At 36.2% G+C, this 21,407-nt stretch overlaps 1 protein-coding gene across 1 annotated transcript in view; it reads right to left on the bottom strand.

Moving 5' to 3' along the window:
* Positions 1 to 21,407, bottom strand: part of CNTLN (centlein) — a 427,039-nt gene that overhangs the window by 297,878 nt on the left and 107,754 nt on the right. Inside the window, 4 exon segments of the mRNA XM_043979121.1 lie at positions 20,168 to 20,202; positions 20,205 to 20,285; positions 20,288 to 20,345; positions 20,955 to 21,089. Of these exon segments, the coding sequence (XP_043835056.1) occupies positions 20,168 to 20,202; positions 20,205 to 20,285; positions 20,288 to 20,345; positions 20,955 to 21,089 (309 nt within the window).

Genomic DNA, 21,407 nt, shown 5'->3' with positions numbered 1-21,407 from the left:
CTATATAAATATATCTGTTGTTTCTATATCCCATTCTCCAGTAGATAAACCGTTAAAGAAACAAAAAGTTCTAAAAGTGCTTGTGGTTTGCAATTCTCTTGTTAGAGATTTGTTATATTCTTTCATATGGTTCTGAAAAGTCCTGCCTGACTACAGAGATTAATTCAAGAAATAATTTATTATCATAAAGTTAGATTCACACTAGAGATTCACAATTTTGGAAAGCAATTTATGATTGTATACAATATCAGAAACATTGTGTGATGATCGACTATGAATGACTCAGCTCTTCTCAGAAGCATAATGATTCAAGACAAGTACAAAGGACACGAGAAGGAAAATGTTATCCACATCCAAATAAAGAACTGATGGACTCTGAATGCAGATCAAAGCCTTTTTTTTTCACTTATTATATTATACTTTTTTGTGTTTTTTTCCTTTTGATGTTTCTTTTACAACCATTGCTAATTTGTGAATATGTCTTACATGACAGCACATGTATAAGCTATATCAAATTACCTACCATTTTAGGAAGAGTGGAGAGAAAAATTTGAAACTCAAAATCTTGTAAAATTGAATGATAAAAATTGTTTTGATGTGTAATTGGAAAAAAATTAAATACTACTAAAAAAAAGTAAAGTTAGTTGTATTTCTTTTCCTTACAGAAGATTAAGATCTCTATTTTGTCTTGTTAGTTTAAGTATTTTAGATTTTTAAAGGTATTTCTCATATTCTTATAATTCTTTTTTATTTCTTCGTTTCTTATAATTATATCACCTTGTTTTCTATTTTGTTGAACTGATTTTCTACCCTCTTTAATTTTTGTTTATTTATTTATTTATTGCAGGGCAATGAGGGTTAAGTGACTTGCCCAGGGTCACACAGCTAATAAATGTCAAATGTCTGAGGCCAGATTTGAACTCAGGTCCTCCTGAATCCAGGGCTGGTGCTTTATCCTCTACCCTCTTTTTTAATCAGATTGACTAAAGGTTTATTTGTTTTATTAATCATTTTGTATAAACTTTTAATTTATCATTTTTATAATTGTTTGGCTTCCAGTTTATCTATTTCTCCTATAATTTTAATATATCCACTTTTGTGCTTATTTTAGGTGTGTTTATTTCTTGGATTTCTCATTTTTAAATTTATCTTCATTAAAATTCCCCTAGGTGACGATCCAATATAACCCTGAAAGACTTATGAAGATTGCAGCCCATCTGCAGAGAAAGAACTGATAGTATCTGAAAACAGATGGAAACACATTAAAAAAAAATTTTCTTTTCATTTCCTCTTTGACAATTCCTTAATCTGAAGTTTGGGGTTTTTTGACTGTTTTCTCTCACAACTAGCTAATATGGGAATTTTTCCATGACTACTCATGTATAACTTATTTTTAATTGCTTGACTTCTTGTGGGTGGGGGTGGAAATGGAGGGAGAAAGAAAAGTTGCAACACAAAGTTTTTTTTTAAATGTTAAAATTTTGTTTTTACATAAAAAAATCCACTTAGCAGCCATATTAGATGATAATGATTAAAAAAAAGAAAAAATTCTTCTTTTCTAGTTTGTTAATGTATATTCTTAGGGATATTTTGTTTTTTAGCTATATCCCAGAAATTTTTGTTTCCTCATCCTTTTCTGTGACATATTGCTTTGGTCATTTGTTTTCTTAAGTTTGCTCATTATTTAGATTTATATTCCTAAATAGCCATTTTTATCTACGTCTTTTATTTCTGCTGCCAAAACAAATTACTCTTTACGGCATTGTACTATGTGTTCACTATTTCTGACTTTTTATATTAATTTCACATATCTCTATACCCTAATGCATGGCCAATTTTTGTCCAAGTTCAATGTATAGCAAAGAAATACACAGATTCTTTAGTGGTTTGATTTAGATTCTCTTAGCTCTTGCTTCTGCAGGAATTTGTTCAATGCTGCATTTTTCCTTTTGTTTATCCCTCTGTTAGATTTGCCCAAAACTGAAAAAGGCACATTAAAATCTCCTATCACTGTTGTATTTCTGTCTATATCTTTTCATAGTTCACTTAATTTTCTGTTTATATTTTTATGCTAAAGCATTTGAACCATAAGTTTAACATTGCTACAACTTGTCTTATATGATTTCTTTTAGCATAATATAGTTTTATATTGTAAATTTTTGTTTCTTTGATAGCATAATTACTACTTTTTTTGTATTTTTATAATGAAAAGTATTTTTTCCAACCCTTATTTTTATTCCATGTTTTGGAAATGTGTTTGTTATAAACAGTGGAATGTGCTGTTTTGTTTTCTGAGCCAATCTATCACTTTTTCAATGTACTATCATATTTGATCTATTCATATTTTAAATTATGAAAGTGAGTTATAAAAGTAGATTTTTCCATTCATTTCTAGCATTAGGATTTTTCCCCCAGATTTTTGTATTTTTCCTTCTTTCTCTGTAAACATGGTACTATATCTCTCCATTTATTTTAGGTTAATTTACTTCAGGGAATCTTTCTTCCCACAAGCTCACTTCTTTTCATACTAAATTCCCAATTCAATCTCTTCGGAGTTTTTGGTACTTTTCTTTGGGGAGGTTTTCTTAACTTATTTGTTTCATATCTTCTTTTTCTTTTATCAAGTTATCTAATCCTTACAGTCTAATTTTTTCTCAGTTGAAAAATCAAGTGACCTCTATCAACCCTTTCAACTTTTTATATTTATTAGGATATTTTTCATGTTCAATGGTTTTTTCTAGGAAGCATTTACTTCCCTTGTCCTTTATGATATTTCTCTTCCTTTTCTGTCTTTCTGTCTATTCTAGGCTATTATTCTTTGATTAATGGCTCTTAAACTTATTTGTTAGTGTAAGCCTTCCTAAACATATTAATTCTTCTAAAATACCAATTTTCAGTTCTTTTTCAAATAGTTTACATTCTATTGCCTTTTTTTTATCTTGTCCCCTCCCCCCTCCCCCTTTTCTACAGCACCTCACTCTTAGAAATACCTACTTATGCAGGTGATAGAGAGGATACTGCCCAATGGTTGGAATTTTCCTATGTCCCTAACCATGCAATTTAAAATTAATCTTAGCCCTCCTTGTGATTATTTTATTCACATTTCCCATTAAATATCCTCTCTGGCTCCATGTTCTCCCACTCTTCTGAGTGTCTATTGCCCCTAGGAGGTCTGATTCCCCTTACCCTGGGCAGTATGTTGTTCATGGGGACATAGCACTATGAGGTAATGTCTCTAATCATCAAATACCAGAAAAATACATCCATTCTAAGGTATTCATCTCTTATTAGAAATAGTTTTCTCACTTCCAACTTAATATTTTTTCAGTGGGACACATTTCACCTTTTATCATGGCATACTTTTAGAAAGAAACCCCTTAATGGTCTCTCAGTTGGGGTTGTAAATCACATTGGTGTTCTCCAATTTTCCCTCCCCTTTTGGGGGGGAGGGGAGGAAAGGGGAGTGTAATTTATTTCATTACCTATGCCTTCCCTGCTTACTGTATTTTCTTGCTTTTATTTCTATTGGCTGGTATATTTACAAAGCAAATAATCTGCTCATCATTCATGGTTTTCTTTATATGAATTCTCCAAATTCCTCTTCTTAATTGAACATCTACTGCATCTTTTGTTCATTAATGATTAGGCTGATTTCTTTTCCCTTCTCACTTAGAGGTGATTTTCTTTAAGATTCTTTGAACTTCGTTTTGAGTTCACCTGGGCATCCTCCTGCTGAAACTCAACCTGTCTTTTCATATAGTGACAATAATAATACTGATAATAAACATTTACAGGTATTTTTTAAAAAGGTTTGCTATTTACCACTTTTTATAATTACAGTTTACTATTAAAATCAATAGTCTCTGGGCAAAAAAAAAAAAAAATTAGGCTGATTTGCAGGTCTTCTCACCTGGGGTTTTACCTCCTTTGCTCTTTGAAATGTATTATTCCATTTCCCCACATAGTTTCTGTTGGGCTGCAAATAGTCTTACATTATTTGAATCTTCCTTTTCTCTATTTTTCAAGGTCTTTCTCCAGGTCCTTTGCAGAATCTGTTATCTTTGGAATTATTACCACTGATTGACCTAGAGTTTATTTGACTATTTGACCACTTATTGTCCTAGAGTTTATACCATTCAGTTTTTTTTGTTTGTTTGTTTCTTTTTTGCGGGACAATGGGGGTTAAGTGACTTGCCCAGGGTCACACAGCTAGGAAGTGTCAAGTGTCTGAGGCTGGACTTGAACTCAGGTACTCCTGAATCCAGGGCGGGTGCTTTATCCACTGTGCCACCTAGCCGCCCCTTATACCATTCAGTTTGTTTGTTTTGTTTTTCCCTAGAGATGATCTGTGGATTCTTTTGACTGGCATTTTGTTTTCTATCTTCACAGGTTCTGGATAGCTTCTTAAAATATTTCGTGCATTAAAGTGTTTAGGGTCTTGTTGTTTTTTAAATTTTCATGATCTTCTGGGAGATCTATAATCCTTAAATTGTCTCCACGCATTCCGTCTTTGAGATCAATGTTTTGCTGATATAGGGATCATGTTTGCTAATGTAGAAATCATCAGGTATTGATTCATTTTATTTTGTCTTACAATATTTATTCATAGACATCTCAATTAATTTAGATAATCTAGAGGCCATATTCCTTTCTGTTATTATCTTCACTGCAGATTTATCTGCTTGTGCACAAGGTCTTTGACATTTCTTATCCCTATAAACATTGGTAATTTTTGTCTTTTTTCCATCAATCAATTACTATCTGACTCCTCCTTCTTTCATGGAGGTTTTCACTAGCCTTAATCTCTTTCCCAATTTACTTCTAGAGATAAAGAACTGGCCTTATTTGAATGCTAATTATTGTTGTTTTTCAACCATTCAGTTGTGTCTGACTTCATGATCCCATGGACCACTGTCCACAGGGTTTTCTTCACAAAGACAAAGGAGTGGCTAGCCATTTCCTTCTCCAATGTTATAAGGCAACCAGAGGTTAAGTGACTTGCCCAAGCTCACATAGCTAGTATGTGTCTGAGGCCCAATCTGAACTCAAGTCTTTCTGACTCCAAATCCAGCGTATTTGAATGCTAGCCACCATTTATTTTTCAGGTCTGGTAGAAGTCCACACATATGCTCATGTACTATACCAGTATACCAGTTTATTTATCACTATGTAGTTTACTACTATACTTCTGTTCTTATTAAACACTGCTGTAGCACACAATTTTGCCACTCTGGAACCACCCAGAGCAATATTCTAGCTTTTGGATTTCTAGGATGTCATGTGGTTTGGGGGTACAATTTAGTTCGGTTGAAAGTTCACGTACAGCCCTGACAGAGTGTGGTAGTTTTGGGGGAAAAGGATGCTATGTGAGCATGTTAGAGAGTATGGATTCACCTTTTTTGTTGTTAGTCCATTAAGTTGTTACCTCCTTAGGGTTCTTGTTGCAAACTGAAATTACTTTATACCTTGAACATAATTACAATTTTGGAGAATTATAAGAGGTCATGAGCATCAGAAGAAGTCTTCCACCTTTTTGGTCACAAGATCCAGAAATTTTGCAATATGATCTTAAGACATACTCCAAAAAGAGTCAAAACAGAGAAAGGGAATAACAGACAAAATATCTCTAATGAATATTGATGAAAATTTCTAAATAAAATATAACAAGAAGACTATACATGATATACAATAACACAAGATTACACCTTGTGTAACCACACTAAATTATATCAGGAATAAAAAGTTGGCTCAATGATAGGAATATTTCAAGATAATAATATTAATATATATTAGTCACAAGAAGCCATATGATTATATCAACAGATGCATATACAACTTGACCAATATCCTACAATAATCACTTGTTCAGTATAATACTAATTAAACTACCAAAGGATAACTATATAGAGTTCTAGAAAATAACAAAATTCACCTGGAGGAACAAAAGGTCAAGAATCTTAATGGAAATGGTAGGAAAGAAGGGCACTTAGCAGTAACAGATTTAAAACTATACTACAAGGGACAGCTAGGTGGCACAGTGGAGAGAGCACTGGCTTGGAGGTCAGGAGTACCTGAGTTCCAATCCGGCCTCAGGCACTTAACACTTACTAGCTGTGTGACCCTGGGCACGTCACTTAACACCAATTGTCTCACTAAAAAATAAAAAAATTACAATTAATAAAAAATTAAAAAAACTATACTACAAAGCAGTAGTCATAAAAATAAATTGATACTAAATAAGAAATACAAAGGATAGTTAGTGGAACAGATTAGTTTCACAATATATAGAAGCAAATAAGCACAGGAGCTTTGTGATTGATAAACCTAAAGATCCTTCTTATAAGGTAAGAATTTGTTTTTCAGTCATGTCCAACTCTTCATAACTCTATTTGGGTTTTCCTGGCAAACATACTGGACATGGTTTACATTTCCTTCTTCAGCTCGTTTTACAGATGAGGAAACTGAGGCAAATAGAATGAAGTCACTTGCTGAGGGTCACATAGCTAGTAAGTGTCCAGGCCAGATTTGAACTCAGGAAGATGAGTATTTCTGACTCCTGGCCCTGCACTCTATCCATTGTGCAACCTAGCTGCCCAATGGTAGGAATTTATTATTTGATAGAAACTGCTAGGGTAACTAGAAAGCAGTTTAGCAGAAATGTGATATAGCCCGACACATCATACCAATACTCAACATAAGTTTTTAAAAAGTGTCTTAAAAAAAAAAATACACCTTAGAAACACAGTAAGGAACACAGAAGAAAAAATCTCTTTACGAATTCTAACTGGAGCACGTATTCATGCATGACCCAATTCTACAAAGAATCATCGAAGGTACACTAGATTGATTTTGCTTATATAACATTGATAGTCATTTGCACAACCAAAAGCAATTAAAAAATTAAAAGGAAAAAAGATAACTTGGAAAAATATTTGGAGCATATTTGCCTGATGCTTTCTTTTCCAAGATATATAGGGAATTGATTCAAATTTATAAGAATAAAAGCCATTTCCCAACTTGATAAGTGTTCAAAGGACATGAACAGGCTATTTTCAGAGGAAGAAATTAAAACTATCAAAAAGAATATGAAAAATTGTTACAAATCCCTAGACATTAGAATTAAAGCAACTCGGAAGTTCTACCTCATACTCATCAAATTGACAAAGTTGACCACCAAATGAAGTAGCTATGGGAAAATATGGACATTAATGTACTGTTGGTGGAAGTATAAATTGATCCAGCCATTCAGGAAACCAATGGTCAATAAGCAAACTATGTTAAAAATGTGCACAACCTTTAGTCCAGAGACACTTCCATAAGGTCTATGCCATAAAGATATTAAAAAGGCAAGAGAATGAGAGAGAAAGCAAAGAAAGGGGGGAAAAAGGACTTATAAGTACAAAAATAATTATATCAGTTATTTTCTTGGTACTTGAGGAAGCAAAGGGGGGAAATGTGGTAAAATATGAAAGTTTTTAACAGTCGGTTAGGATAACTGAAAGACGCCAGTTTTTCAAGGACCACCCTTTTGGGGAGGAGATGAACAGTCCGCCTGCTGCGCATGTCAGACTGCCTGCCAGGTTTTTTGACTTCCGGGGTGGAGAGAACGAGAGTAGGCCTTTTGCCTGCTTGGCGGGACTCCTGACGGCGCGGCACAGACTCTCTCTCCAAAGGTGGCCTTTTTCGGTTTGGTGAGTTTTTATAAGGAATATAGACTAAGCTTAGACTTAAGACGATTTGTATTGTGTTTCTACTTTCCTATCCTTCTAATCAACATCACCTTGTGACTATCATAACTATAAATAAAAAGGTCTATCTAGAAAACCAAAAGCTGCTTCCATATTTTTCTAAAATTGGATATTAGATCATAAATCTCCCCTACTTAACCTTTCCCTTAATTTATCTCCCAAACTAGTAAATGGAAGCAGCTTTTGGTTTTCTAGATAGACCTTTTTATTTATAGTTATGATAGTCACAAGGTGATGTTGATTAGAAGGATAGGAAAGTAGAAACACAATACAAATCGTCTTAAGTCTAAGCTTAGTCTATATTCCTTATAAAAACTCACCAAACCGAAAAAGGCCACCTTTGGAGAGAGAGTCTGTGCCGCGCCGTCAGGAGTCCCGCCAAGCAGGCAAAAGGCCTACTCTCGTTCTCTCCACCCCGGAAGTCAAAAAACCTGGCAGGCAGTCTGACATGCGCAGCAGGCGGACTGTTCATCTCCTCCCCAAAAGGGTGGTCCTTGAAAAACTGGCGTCTTTCAGTTATCCTAACCGACTGTTAAAAACTTTCATATTTTACCACATTTCCCCCCTTTGCTTCCTCAAGAAACGGAATGTTTCCTTGATGGAACAGTAAAAAGAATATAATAACTTTTGCTGACTAATAATATGCGAACAACAATACAGAAAAGGAAGAGAGGAAAGTTTTGTCCAGAGGGGCGATTTTTTTTTTTCTTCCCTCATGAACCGACGCTTTGACAGTACCAAAGAACTGGAAACTAGCAGAGTACCCATCAAATGGGCAATGGTTGAACAAATTATGATATAAGATTGTGATGGAAAGCTGGCATAATGTAATATTATAGAAATGATGAAGAGGAAGATTTCAGAGAAAGCTGTGAAGACTTGTATGAATAGATGCAGTGAACTGAGCAGAGCTGGGAGAATATATAATTACAACAATATTAGAAAGACAAAAAACTTTAAAATATTTAAGAGCTCATAATGAGGCAGAAAGAAAGATGCAATTATAGAAGGCTATGCTAATTAAAGGGAATTTAAGAGCTCACAAACATGGAAGCTGAAAACCTATAAAAGATGTTAAGATCTAGCAAATGGCCATCTGAGTGTAATTAAGGTGGCAGGGAAAAGTGAGTGATGAGAACTGCATAGATTGAGAAACTGGGAAGTTATGGTATTTGAATAAGTTTCAATATGTATGAATGTTTCCTAATATAAGGTCAGGATCAGAGGAGAGAAAGACTCTAAGCCAAGTACTGAATTCATTGAGGAAGGAAGCATAATGCCCTGTTCTGATTATCAACAGATAATCAAACAAGCCACCAGGATCAGGATTAAGTGATAAATTTGAATAGTTTGATTCTCAAAGGAGAAGAGGTTGCTTACTGATGGTGGTAAAATTAAAGGGGACCTTAGAAGCAACCTATTTCAACCTGCTCATTTTATAGATGAGGAAACTGAAACTCAAAGAATTTAAGTGTGACTTGTCCATGGTTACCCAGTGAGTATCAGAGGGAGGAAAAGAACCTTAGTCTTTCTGAATTGAAGTATAGCACTTGCTGCCCCCGCTAAGTCACGTAGATCATACTCCTAAAAAAGAAAAGTCAGCTTATAGATAACTTATAGATAACTATTAGTTGATGATCACTTCATTGCTTTTGGGGATGTACTTATAAAGTCTAAGCATTCTGTCTGGTCATTTTACCAGAAGACAAATACCAGGACCTGTTTGGACAACAAAGAGCCAAAATGAAATGTAATTGCCTAATTAGCATGTTCAGATGAAGTTTACATATCAGCTTCCCAGCAGATTATAATTATAGTTAAAAGTTAAGTTGATGAAACCTTTATAAGTGCGTTTTTGTCAAAGATGCACTTGAACATGTTTTGTATTAAGCATTCCTTTTGTGTGTAGGAAATAAACATGTTGTATTAGAATTAATATTTTAAATTGAGGACTCTTTTTTTTTCAAGGCAAGTCAACAGGCTTTTATTTATTAATAGCTCACTATGTGCCAGCCATTGTGTTAACCACTGGGATATAAATGTAAACAGAAAGAAAGACAATAGGGGCAGCTAGGTGGCACAGGGAATAAAGCACCAGCCCTGGATTCAGGAGGACCTGAGTTCAAATCCAACCTCAGACACTTGACACTTACTAGCTGTGTGACCCTGCACAAGTCACTTGACCCTCATTGCCCTGAAAAAAAAAAACACACAAAAAAACACCCAAAAGCAAAACCAAAAAAAAAAAAGAAAGAAAGAAAGAAAGACAATTCCTGTCTTCAGCTTGGAGAAGAGTATTGACTAGGGGAGCCTGCACATCCTCCTGAAGATGGAGGTTCCGGGAGGAAGCAGGAAAAGAGGGAGAGGAAGTGGAGTCTACTTTCAGTGTGTGAAGTCCAGGGCTGGAGAGGGCTTCAGTGGGGAAGAGGTTTCTGGGGCATCACAAAGCAAATTGGGGAGGAGAGTCACTAGTATAACCTCTCATAAGGTTATCTTCCATCCATTCTGTATATATTTTGCATGTACCTATTTATTGACATGCTGCTTTCCCCATAAGAATGTAAACTCTTTGAAGTCAGCGACTGGTTTTTGCCTTTCTTCATGCTGCCACTGTTTGTCTCTATGCAAGAGTCCCAAGTACTTAGCACAATGCCAGGGTCACACAGCTAGTAAGTGTCAAGAGTCTGAGGTGGAATTGAACTCAGGTCCTCCTGAATCCAGGGCCGGTGCTCTACCCACTGCCCCTGGAGGACTCTTTTAACTTCCCTTTTGAGGGAAACCCTAGATGTCAACCTAAACTTTAAATAATTTGTTCCAAAGGCACTAAAATGAAGTATACTGAGTCAAAGATTATGAGAAAAGAGAGCCTAGTGATACCTAATCCTAACTCTGTAATCAAGTTCCTCAGGACTGAACCTAATTCAAAGCATATACTTAGTCATGGTACCCCCATTTGTGGATCCACTAGCACATTTCTCAGTGTTGGATTGAATTGGACTGAACTAAATTGAACTGAACTGAAATCAAATTAATCCGGTATGAATCCCTTTGAAATTATCAGGAAAGGAAGTAATACAAATAGTGACTTTTCTAATGTTCTAGAAGTATCTGTCTAGATCAGAACAGAATTAGTGAGCTCAAGATAAGGAGCCCTAGGGAGACAGTAGTCTAAATGAGAATACTGTCAAATCAACCTTCATGTCTAGTAAAGACGTAGTCTAGTCTTTACTTTCAATCTGGATTGACCTTAGTTCATGTTAGGTGACTATAAAATGAACACAATGAATCCCACAAATGTTAAACCCATAGCTTTATCCTACAATGAACCAAAATCTCTGGTTTCAGTGATCTCCTAAATAATTACAACTTTTGGGGGGCAGAGCCAAGATGGCGGAGGAAAGACATTAAACCCACAGGGCTCCTGATACAATCACCCCAAAAAATAGCAATAAAAGAACCCTTGGGGCAGAAAAACACACAAAAATAGGGGCTGAGAGTTTTTTCCAGCTATAGATAGATTTCAGGGGGCCATGCTGAGCCACGAATAAAGCCTAACCCCACAATCGGGTCAACACACCTGACACCCACCAGAGGAATTTGCCCCAGTGCCTCTGACTCGGCTTCAGCACCAGCATCTTCTGGAACTGAGCGCACGGTCAGGCTGAACAGCTGGCCTGGGGGGGGGGGGGTAAGTGCAGCGGTACCAGAGAACTGGGGGGAAGGATTCGACTGTCCCACCCCAGCAGGCAACCAGGAAGAAATCCTGAGCGGCGGGAGACCCAGGTGGGAGAGGGGAGCAGGGGAGCAGTCTCATTGGAAGAGGAGAACCACACCACAGAAAGCTTTGCTGGTTGGTTCCTTAGTAAGTAGGCCTGAGGTTATCTCCGGACCTGAGAACAAGCCAGGTGAGATTAAAGCCTGCCCACCCTCAACCCAAAACACCTGGGACCCTATGAAGCTGAGATCAGGAAGGGGGGGGGGGGTGGGCAGGCAGTGGAGAGTTTAAAATCAAATGAAAGAGAAGCCAGGCAGGCTGAGAAGAAGCCCAACCATCCCCTGGGCCACGCTGTAGCTTCAACAATGTGTCCTGGAAGCAGCGCCACACTTTAAGAAGGAGTTAAAAGCCAAGAAATAGTAAGCCAGGATGAGTAGGCAGAGAAAGCAGAAGACCATCGAAAACTTCTTTGGGGGTAAGGAAGACCACAATACAACCTCAGAATAAGAAGATAATAACAGAGTCAAAGCTCCAACATCCAAAGCTTCCAAGAAAAATATGAATTGGTCTCAGGCCATGGAAGCTCTCAAAAGGGACTTTGAAGAGAAAGTAGGAGAAATAGAAAGGAAAGAATGGAAAGGGAAATGAGCAATGCAGGAGAATCATGAGAAAAAAGTCAACAGTTTGAAAAGCCAAATGGAAAAGGAGATTAAAAAACTGTCTGGGGGCAGTTAGGTGGCACAGTGGATAAATCACTGGCCCTGGATTAAGGAGTACCTGAGTTCAAATCCGGCCTCAGACTCTTAACACTTACTAGCTGCATGACCCTGGGCAAGTCACTTAACCCCAATTGCCTCACTAAAAAACAAACAAACAAAAAAACCTGCCTGATGAAAATAACTGCCTAAGAATTAGGACTGAACAAATGTAAGCTAGTGACCTTATGAGAAACCAAGACACAGTAAAGCAAATCCAATTGAATGAAAAAATAGAGGGCAATGTGAAATATCTCCTTGGAAAGACAGTTGACCTGGAAAATAAATCTAGGAGAGATAATTTGAAAATCATTGGACTACCTGAAAACCATGACCAGAACAAAAGCTTAGACACCATCCTCCAAGAGACTATGAGGAAAAATTGCCCTGATATTCTAGAAGCAGAAGCTAAAATAGAAATTGAAAGAATCCCCTGAGAGAGATCTCAAAAGGAAAACCTCCAGGAATATTGTAGCCAAATTCCAGAACTCCCAGGTCAAGGAGAAAATACGGCAAGCAGCTAGAAAAAAGGAATTCAAATTCTGTGGACTCCAATATGGATAAAGCAAGATCTAGCAGCTTCTACATTAAAGGACTGAAGGGCATGGAATATGATATTCCAGAGGGCAAAGGAACTGGGACTTCAGCCAAAAATCACATACCCAGCAAAACTGAGTATAATTTCAGAGGCAAAAATGGGATTTCAATGAGAAAGAGGTCTTTCAAGCATTTGTGATGAAAAGACCTGAACTGAATAGAAAATTTGACTTTCAAATAAATACAAGATCCTGGAGAAGCATAAAAAGGTAAACAGGAAAAAGACTTCATGAGGGATATTAAAAGATCTAACCGGGGCAGCTAGGTGGTGCAGTGGATAGAGCAACGGCCCTGGAGTCAGGAGTACCTGAGTTCAAATCTGGCCTCAGACACTTAACACTTACTAACTGTGTGACCCTGGGCAAGTCACTTAACCCCAATTGCCTCACTTAAAAAAAAAAAAAAAAGATCTAACCATTTACATTCCTACATGGGAAGATAATACTTTGAAATAATAAGAACTATCTCAGTAAGAAATTCACAGAAGACAGGGCTGAACTGAATATGAAGGGATGTGTAATGATTGGAATAACGCCACCTGCTGGAGACTTACTGTAGAAGAGTTCCGCCCATGAAGTGAAGGTCTTTGAGGGCAAGACCAGGAGTCTTTTCTTTGGTGTAGTGGGAGGAGGAAGGAAGAGACTGGCGCTCAGTCTCGCTCTTCTTTCCTTTGGACTCTGGTGGAGAGCAGAGCTAGAAATGTGCTCTCCCTTTAATAGATAGGAATCTAGGCCTCTCTCTCTCTTTACCAAATTCTTATTCTCCTTAATAAATGCTTAAAAGTCTAACTCTTGCTAAAGCTTATAATTTATTGGCGACCACTCATTAGATATTTTAGACAGACTAGCTAGAATTTTAGCCCTTAACAGATGATATCTGTAAAGCATTTATGTTTTGTTCTTTGTAGGGCAGACAGGGTGGGGTTTCTTATGTTGGGGGCTGGATTTGGGCTTGAGGCCTCCTGGGTCCAGGGCTGGTGCTTTGTCCACTGTGCCACCTAACTAATCCATGATGACATCATTAAAATAGGGTTGAGGTATAGGAGGAATAAACTGGGGGAGGGAGAAGGGGAGAGATGATCTTTCACATGAAAGAAACAAGAAAAAAGCTTATGGAAGAGAGTAGAAGAGGAGGAAGGAGTTGGAAAGTGAGTGAACCTTAATATCAGAATTGTCTCAAAGAAGGACTAACATACACACTCAAGTAGGTATAGTAATATATTTTTGCCCTGAGTGTGGGGGGGGGGGGAGGGAGAAAAGGGGAGGGGGGAAGAAGGAAAGGAGGAAAGGGCAGATTGGGGAGAAAGCAGTAAAAAGCAAAACACTTTCAAGGAAGATGAAGATGTTCTGCGTTACTGCACCAGTATGACATACTGAACTGCTTGATCTCATAGGGAGGATTGAGGATGGAGGGAGGAAGAAAAATTTAGAACACAGAATTAGCTCAGGGACCCTGATCTCATTGGAGTGGGCTCATGGAGGGAATAGCTTTCATACCCAATTGGGAGGAGCAATCTATTTAACCCTGGAGGAAAATAGGAGGGGAAGAGGATAAGGAAGGAAGGGTGAAAAAAGGGAGTGCAGAGCAAGGGAGAGGATAGTCAGAAGTAAAACACTTCTGATGAGGAATAGGTAAAAAGAAGATAAAGTAAACGTCATGGGAAGGGAGTGGGATGAAGGGAAATAGTTATGATGATTGATTATAATGGCAAAATGTATGGTACCTACTTTGCTGGGCTTTTATGAAGAAAATTCTCTGTCAAGCTTAAGGTACTATATACAGGTTATGATGAACAGGATACTATCAGAAAAACCTGGAAAGACCTATATGAACTGAAGCAGAGGGAAATGTACTGTATACAAAATAATAGCAATAGTGATCTGCTGGGAAGCATGTGATTATTTTCAGCAAGGCAATGATCCAGTATAACCCTGAAAGTCTTATGAAGATTGCAGCCCATCTGCAGAGAAAGAACTGATGGTATCTGAAAACAGATGGAAACACATTTTAAATTTTTTTTTCTTTTCCTCTTTGACAATTCCTTAATCTGAAGTTTTGGGTTTTTTGACTGTTTTCTCTCACAACTAGCTAATATGGGAATTTTTCCTTGACTACTCATGTATAACTTATTTTGAATTGCTTGAGTTCTTGTGGGTGGGGGGTAGGAATGGAGCAGGGAAGAGAAGTTGGAACACAAAGTGGTTTTTTTTTAATTGTTAAATTTTGTTTTTACATATATTTTGGAAAACAAAATTCTATTCAATAAATAATTACAACTTTCAGGGGAAGCTAGGTGGCGCAGTGCATAAAGCACTGGCCCCAGATTCAGGAGGACCTGAGTTCAAATTCGACCTCAGATGCCTGACACTTACTAGCTGTGTGAACCTGGGCAAGTCACTTAACCCTCATTGCCCTGCCAAAATAATAATAATAATAATAATAATTACAACTTTCAAGTTTTTAGGTGGGCAGCTAAGTGGCACAGTGGATAGAGTGCCAAGCCTGGAATTAGGAAGACTTGAGTTCAAGTCTAAATTCACACTCTTACAAGCTGTGTGACCCTGGGCAAATCACTTGATCCTGTTTGTGCCTTAGGCTCTTCATCTGTAAAACAAGTTGGAGAAGGAAATGGCAAACCACTCCAGTATCTTTCCTATGAAAACCCCAAATGGAGCCATGAAGAGTCAGACATGACTAAACAACAACAGCATAAAAATTTTAGGCTTCCTAGCCAAATTTTAATGGAGACCCACTTTTCCTAACAAGATTACCAGGGGCAGCTGAGTGGTGCAGTAGATAAAGCATGGGCCCTGAATTCAGGAGGACCTGAGTTCAAATCCAGCTTCAGACACTTGACACTTCCTAGCTGTGTGACCCTGGGAAAGTCACTTAACCCTCATTGCCCTGCAAAAAAAATTTTAAAATAAAAATATCTAGATACCCCCACTTTAAGGAAAGACTTCCTGTTATGGTGGGATCTGATACCTATTTCTAGGAATATTCTGAGATAGCTCTACTTTTCATCCTGTGTTCCTTAGGAAGACTACATAATGTCCTTAAATCCACAGTTCTTTGTAGGTTCTGAAATATTTTTATACTTTCTGTCAATTACTATAGGAAAATGCATTCATTCATGATGACTAAAGGAGATTATTCCCTTGGTTGAGTTACTCTTTTTTAGTATAGCTGATCGATTAGTTAGATTTCTTCCATCAAACTAAAAAAGAGCTTCTTAAAATTAAGTGTGCCTTTCTCCTTTTCAAAATCACACAAGCCATCAACATCATTATTTCTATTTGTTTCATTACTATTCCATAAATGAACTTTGTTAATGACTATAGGATCTTCAGATATCCCTTAAATTTTTATTGCGATTTCATCTAATCTTAGTTCACAAATAAAGTTTTTTCTTATAATTTTTCCTTCACTGAATGTTGTACATTGCTATGTATCTGGAACTGAGGATACTGCTGACAAGAAGCATCAGATAGACTTTGTCTATAACTGGCAAGATATTTTTCCCATTTCCTTATGGGAAGCACACTCTTTTTGCTCCTTAGTCAATATATCATTTTCTTGTATGCACTTTTAGATTTTAAAGTTTTGAATACTGTGTACCTAACTACATAAACATATAATTGGCCTGTATTATGAGGTCACGGATGTTTCTCATCTTCTGATAATAAACATGTAATGCCTCCTGTTTAAAAAAAAAGGTTTTGTTAGGCTTTTATATAGGAGGAAGGGCCTTACTAGTAATTAATTTATGACACTGATAATAATTAATAACAGTGATCATAACAATAATCGTGGAACTAATCCCAGGGCTACCACTTTCCAAGTTTTGCAGAAAAGCTGATTTTAGTTCCTCCCTAGATGGAACTTCTGCCATCATTATATTAATGATTTATAAATTTTTTTCTCACTTGATCTGATTTACAACTTCCTCATACTAGGCTTCTTGAGATTACAGACCTCTAGAAATCTTTCACATCTTCCTGCTTTTCTTCCTTCATTCCTTTCTTTTTTTTCCTTTCTCCTTTCAAGCCTCTATAATAAAGTTTTTGATTAATGTGTAACTGTTTGTTTTCTTCTTTGCTTTTGTTGTATATAAACCTTAATGTAGGGCAGGTAGTAGTAGCACAGTGCATAGAGTATAGGACTTAGAGAGTCAAGAAGACCTAAGTTTAAATGCTATAAATGCTAACTATAGTTAATTTTTAAATTTTGTTTTTTAATTGTTGATTAATCTAAAATTGTTCATGTTTTTGTTTTTCTGATTTCTCTGTTTAATTTTGTTACATCTAATAGGGTAATATGGAATTCAAGCTTTCCATTGCATGTAACAGGCAGATGTTGATACAATCTTCCAGTACCTTTCTGTATTGGTTTAATAGCTCTGCTGTATTGATATTTGACATTTGTGCTTAGGGATATTCTTTTACAGCTTCATCATTCCTTCCATGGTTCTTACCAAGGCAATGTATACTGCATAATCGACTATGGGCATGTCCTTTTTTTCATTTTCTGTCAAATATTATAGAAGAATGCATTCATTCATGATAATTGTAGCAGATGCTAGTTTTTGTAAACTGATCTGCTAGATGGATTCATGTCATCAATCTGAAAAAAAGATCTTTAGAGAATTCCATTCTAAATACACCTAACAACTTTTTAAAATCATTTAAAATCTCAGTACGATTTTTGTCATCCATGTAGTTATTTATAATTTCTAGCATTAGCATTAAACGGAGATTTTCAATAACTTCAGGGTCTCCAACTTTTCTCTCTTCAAATTTTAGTAGTTCCTCTACCTTATCTAATCTGGGCTCTAAGATGATAAAATAATTGCCCTTCTGTGGCTAGAAATATGTTGCTGTTTGGTTTAGTGTTGAGTGTACCACTGATAAAAAGCAAAGCCAAATGAAACTTTTGCAAAATAACTTGTAGACACCTGTTTCCAGTTTGGTTTTTATGCTGTATGGTATATTGTACTGTATACCCTACAACTTTATGTTGTGTAAATAATGTTTTCAAGCATTCAGTCCTCTTCATGTATCCACCTTCCTGGTCATCACCATCTGCCTTGAAACATTTCCAGCATGCAAAGTATTAGCATGTATTCTTTGAGGGTTTCTTGTCTCTTTGTGGCATTGCTGCGTTCCATGTCAAGCAGTCCCATGCTTCACCACTTCTTAGATTCTAAGGAGTAATTTCATCAAATTGGCTGAGCTGCCTACTCAATCTCTTGTATCACCAGAGTACAAATTTTGCAATGATTAAAGGTTATTTATTGCAAGGCCTCTATGGCTAGTATAGTGCTATCAACAATCATAGAATCTCCTTGTCTGACATTCCTTACCTTGTTGTTACCTAATCCTTTCCCTCCTCACAACAGAAACATGGGATGGACACTGATGAGGCTATGATGATGATTATTATTACTAGCAGCAGCATCACCTTCCGTTGATGTCTCCTCTCTACTCCCCACTGTTTTCACCCCCTGTTAATGTCCTTATTACTACCCACATAGAATACTGCAAAAGACTCCTTTAAGACTACCTTTAAAAACTTTACTTCATAAAATTCAAGTTCAATGTTCCACTAAATAATCTTTTAAATAGCCACCTCCTCCTATCACTATTCTGAAAAAAACTTTAAGAGCTCTCTAATGTCTACTAAGCAAGCTGAATTTGATCACTTGGTATTCAAGGTCCTGTCATCTAACAGCAGCCTACTTTTCCAGTCTTAGTTAATATTACTCCACTCTATGCTTCACCAAACTAAATTATTCTCTGCCCTCTAAACCTCACCTTTGTTTCCACAAAATGGATAAAAAACCAAAAAACATACATTATGATCAACTGCCTTTATACTTATGTTCATCCTACTTCTTATGCCTCAAAAGCCATTCTTCTCTTTAGTACCTATTAAATCCTATCCATTCTTTAAACTCGAGTGCCACTCTTCCATGATGCTTCTCTCCTGACAACCATTTCACTCAGCCCTCACATGGCAGTTTCTGACAAATTTATCATCTAATGATCGTCATGTAATACAAAACAGACACAACAAGTTGCATAGAGAGTGGGCCATGGAGTCAAGAAATGGGTTCAAGTCCTTCCTCTAACATATACTGGCTATGTGACCTGAGGTAAGTCACTTAACCCTCTCAGAGTCCTAGGCAATTTCTAAGACAAATTGCAGAGAAGGTATAGACCTGCAATAATAGAAGTCCATTTAGGGAGATCCTCTATGCCAATGAAATCATAGGTCAAGTACAAAAGAATTATTTATAGTTACTTTTGACACTGCTCTCTGCTCAAAGAAGGTATTAATAAATGATATAAAGAAAAAGCACACAGCAAGAATACATGATAATTTCCAACTCTTTATATTCTCTCCATACCTTAGTCATGGCTTGATAATAAACTGAGTTATGCCTTCTTAAGTACTCAACCTTGCTCTTAGAGAATGATCAAGTACATTCAAGAACTTGGACTTACTGTAAACCTAAATCTACCTATATGCTATGCCATAGTATATGTATATGGTTTAGGTATATGTATGTGTATGTGTATCCTTTCTCTGTAAACATTGAAAGATTATTTTTTTTAAATATACCCTTTGAGTAAATATATACATTTTCATCCTGAACATAGAATAAATACCCAAATTTACACTAATTTTATTGACTCTTTTAACTATATTTTTGTTAAAACATAATTTTATATGAACTTGAAAATGCAAAATTGAAAATAAAGAATAAGTGAAATAAATATAATTTTAATAATGTGAAAAGAAAACTGAGAATATTATAAAGACTTGATATAACTAACTTAATTTTTTACACAGTATCTCACTAAGAATGGAAGACTTTTAAGATAAAAAGGAACTATAATGAGCAGGATTAAAAAAATTGTTGTATGCTTACACTGATTTTTTTGTTCTCTTTGGTGTTATGGGGAATCTTAATGGACCTAAGAAATGTATCATCTTAAACCTATCTAGTCCAATGCAATCTAGTCATATTTATGAATTTATACATATACAATGAAAAAGTCAAACACAAGGTTCTACATATGTTTTTCAAACCATATTTTATTTGAAATGCAACAGCTTTTATTTTTTAATGATTACATTTTAGGATGACTTATTTTGAAGTCAGTTTCCTGCTTTGCAACATCAATTTTTAAAAAGCTGTGGGTCTTAAGTGAAGGAATATAAATGAATGTCAGTCCCCGCTGGTAGATTTGAATATATAACTTCTTATTAAAGAAATAACATGTAATGAAACTGCCTAAAAGAAGTCAGATCTCAAACAAGAACCCAACATCATTTCTACCTCATACCTTCATTTTGCAATCAATGTCATGTTTTTCTTTCTCCACCGTGTTTCCTGCTTCCTCAGGTTCTCCAGATCATTTAGCAGTGCAGTGCAGCGTACACTTAATTCCTTATTTTCCTCTCCAGCTCTTTGATAATTAGTATGTTTTTCTCTTCCTTCTTCTGTACTCTCTCCTTAGCGTTCTGCAGACAGTACCATGAGGACCAATAAACAAAACAAAACAATCATAACACAACCAAAGTGAGAATTAATCAGCAAATATAAGCTGTGCAGTTTTTACCCTCATAGCAGCTTTCTATATTTGATGGCCAAGGTCACCTGTGTACTTTTATTGGCCTCTTTTCATGCAGGTGGAAGGGTCATATTTTTAACTGGATGACAGCTTTGATGAGCACACATTTGCAAAGAGCACATTAATTGATCAATCTGCCTTTGATGCTGTCCCCAGCTCATTTTTGAGACCCACACAGACATATCCTCCCAGACCTGGGCTTTATTCAATTAATAATGTAGTCCCATCAGAATCTAATTACAAGAAGCCACATCTTCACACTCCTACTTTCTTTGCTCCATTTCCATCATTAACTATTTATTTGAAAGTTATAAAGCTAGATTCTTAGCTTATAAAGCAGCTTTCCCAGAGTTCTGTGTGTAAGAAACCTCTATGATACAGGGAAGGCCTAAGGCAATTTTTCCTCTAAGCTTGTCACTTTCTGTGCCACAAAGGCTGACAATGCTTAAAGAAGGACTTCAAAGCTACAATCCTATAAACTATGTACAAGTCAATATACCTTAAGCTCTTGACTTTGATCTTTAAATTTCTTCTGTAAGTCACTCAATTCTTTCTTTAAGAAAACATTTTCTTCATCCACAGCAATTTTCTTTTCTACAAGGGAATTTATTTCCTGTTGTGATCCTGATTCTCTCTAGTAAAAAAAGTGAAAAGTACTTATAAAGCCAATGTTATTACTAGTTTCCTCATCTTCCTATTGGATCCTATTCCCATAGGATAATAAAGTTTAAAAAACTCACTTCCCTGCAGATTATGACAATATCTCATAATCATATTTACTTTTGAACAAATTACTATCCTACCAACAAATCAGCACAAGTATCATTGTGTCAGTTTTTAAACTTCAGGAAACTGAGTTTCATAATTCAAAATCATAGTTTTAGTGTCAAAACCAGTAGTAAACAATGTACTGTATGATTCTAAGTGTAGTGATCTACCTACCACACTGTGC

This window comes from Dromiciops gliroides, chromosome 1 (assembly GCF_019393635.1).
Source record: "Dromiciops gliroides isolate mDroGli1 chromosome 1, mDroGli1.pri, whole genome shotgun sequence".
In the NCBI taxonomy this organism is placed as follows: Eukaryota; Metazoa; Chordata; class Mammalia; order Microbiotheria; family Microbiotheriidae; genus Dromiciops; species Dromiciops gliroides.
This window is presented reverse-complemented; position numbering and strand designations above follow the sequence as displayed.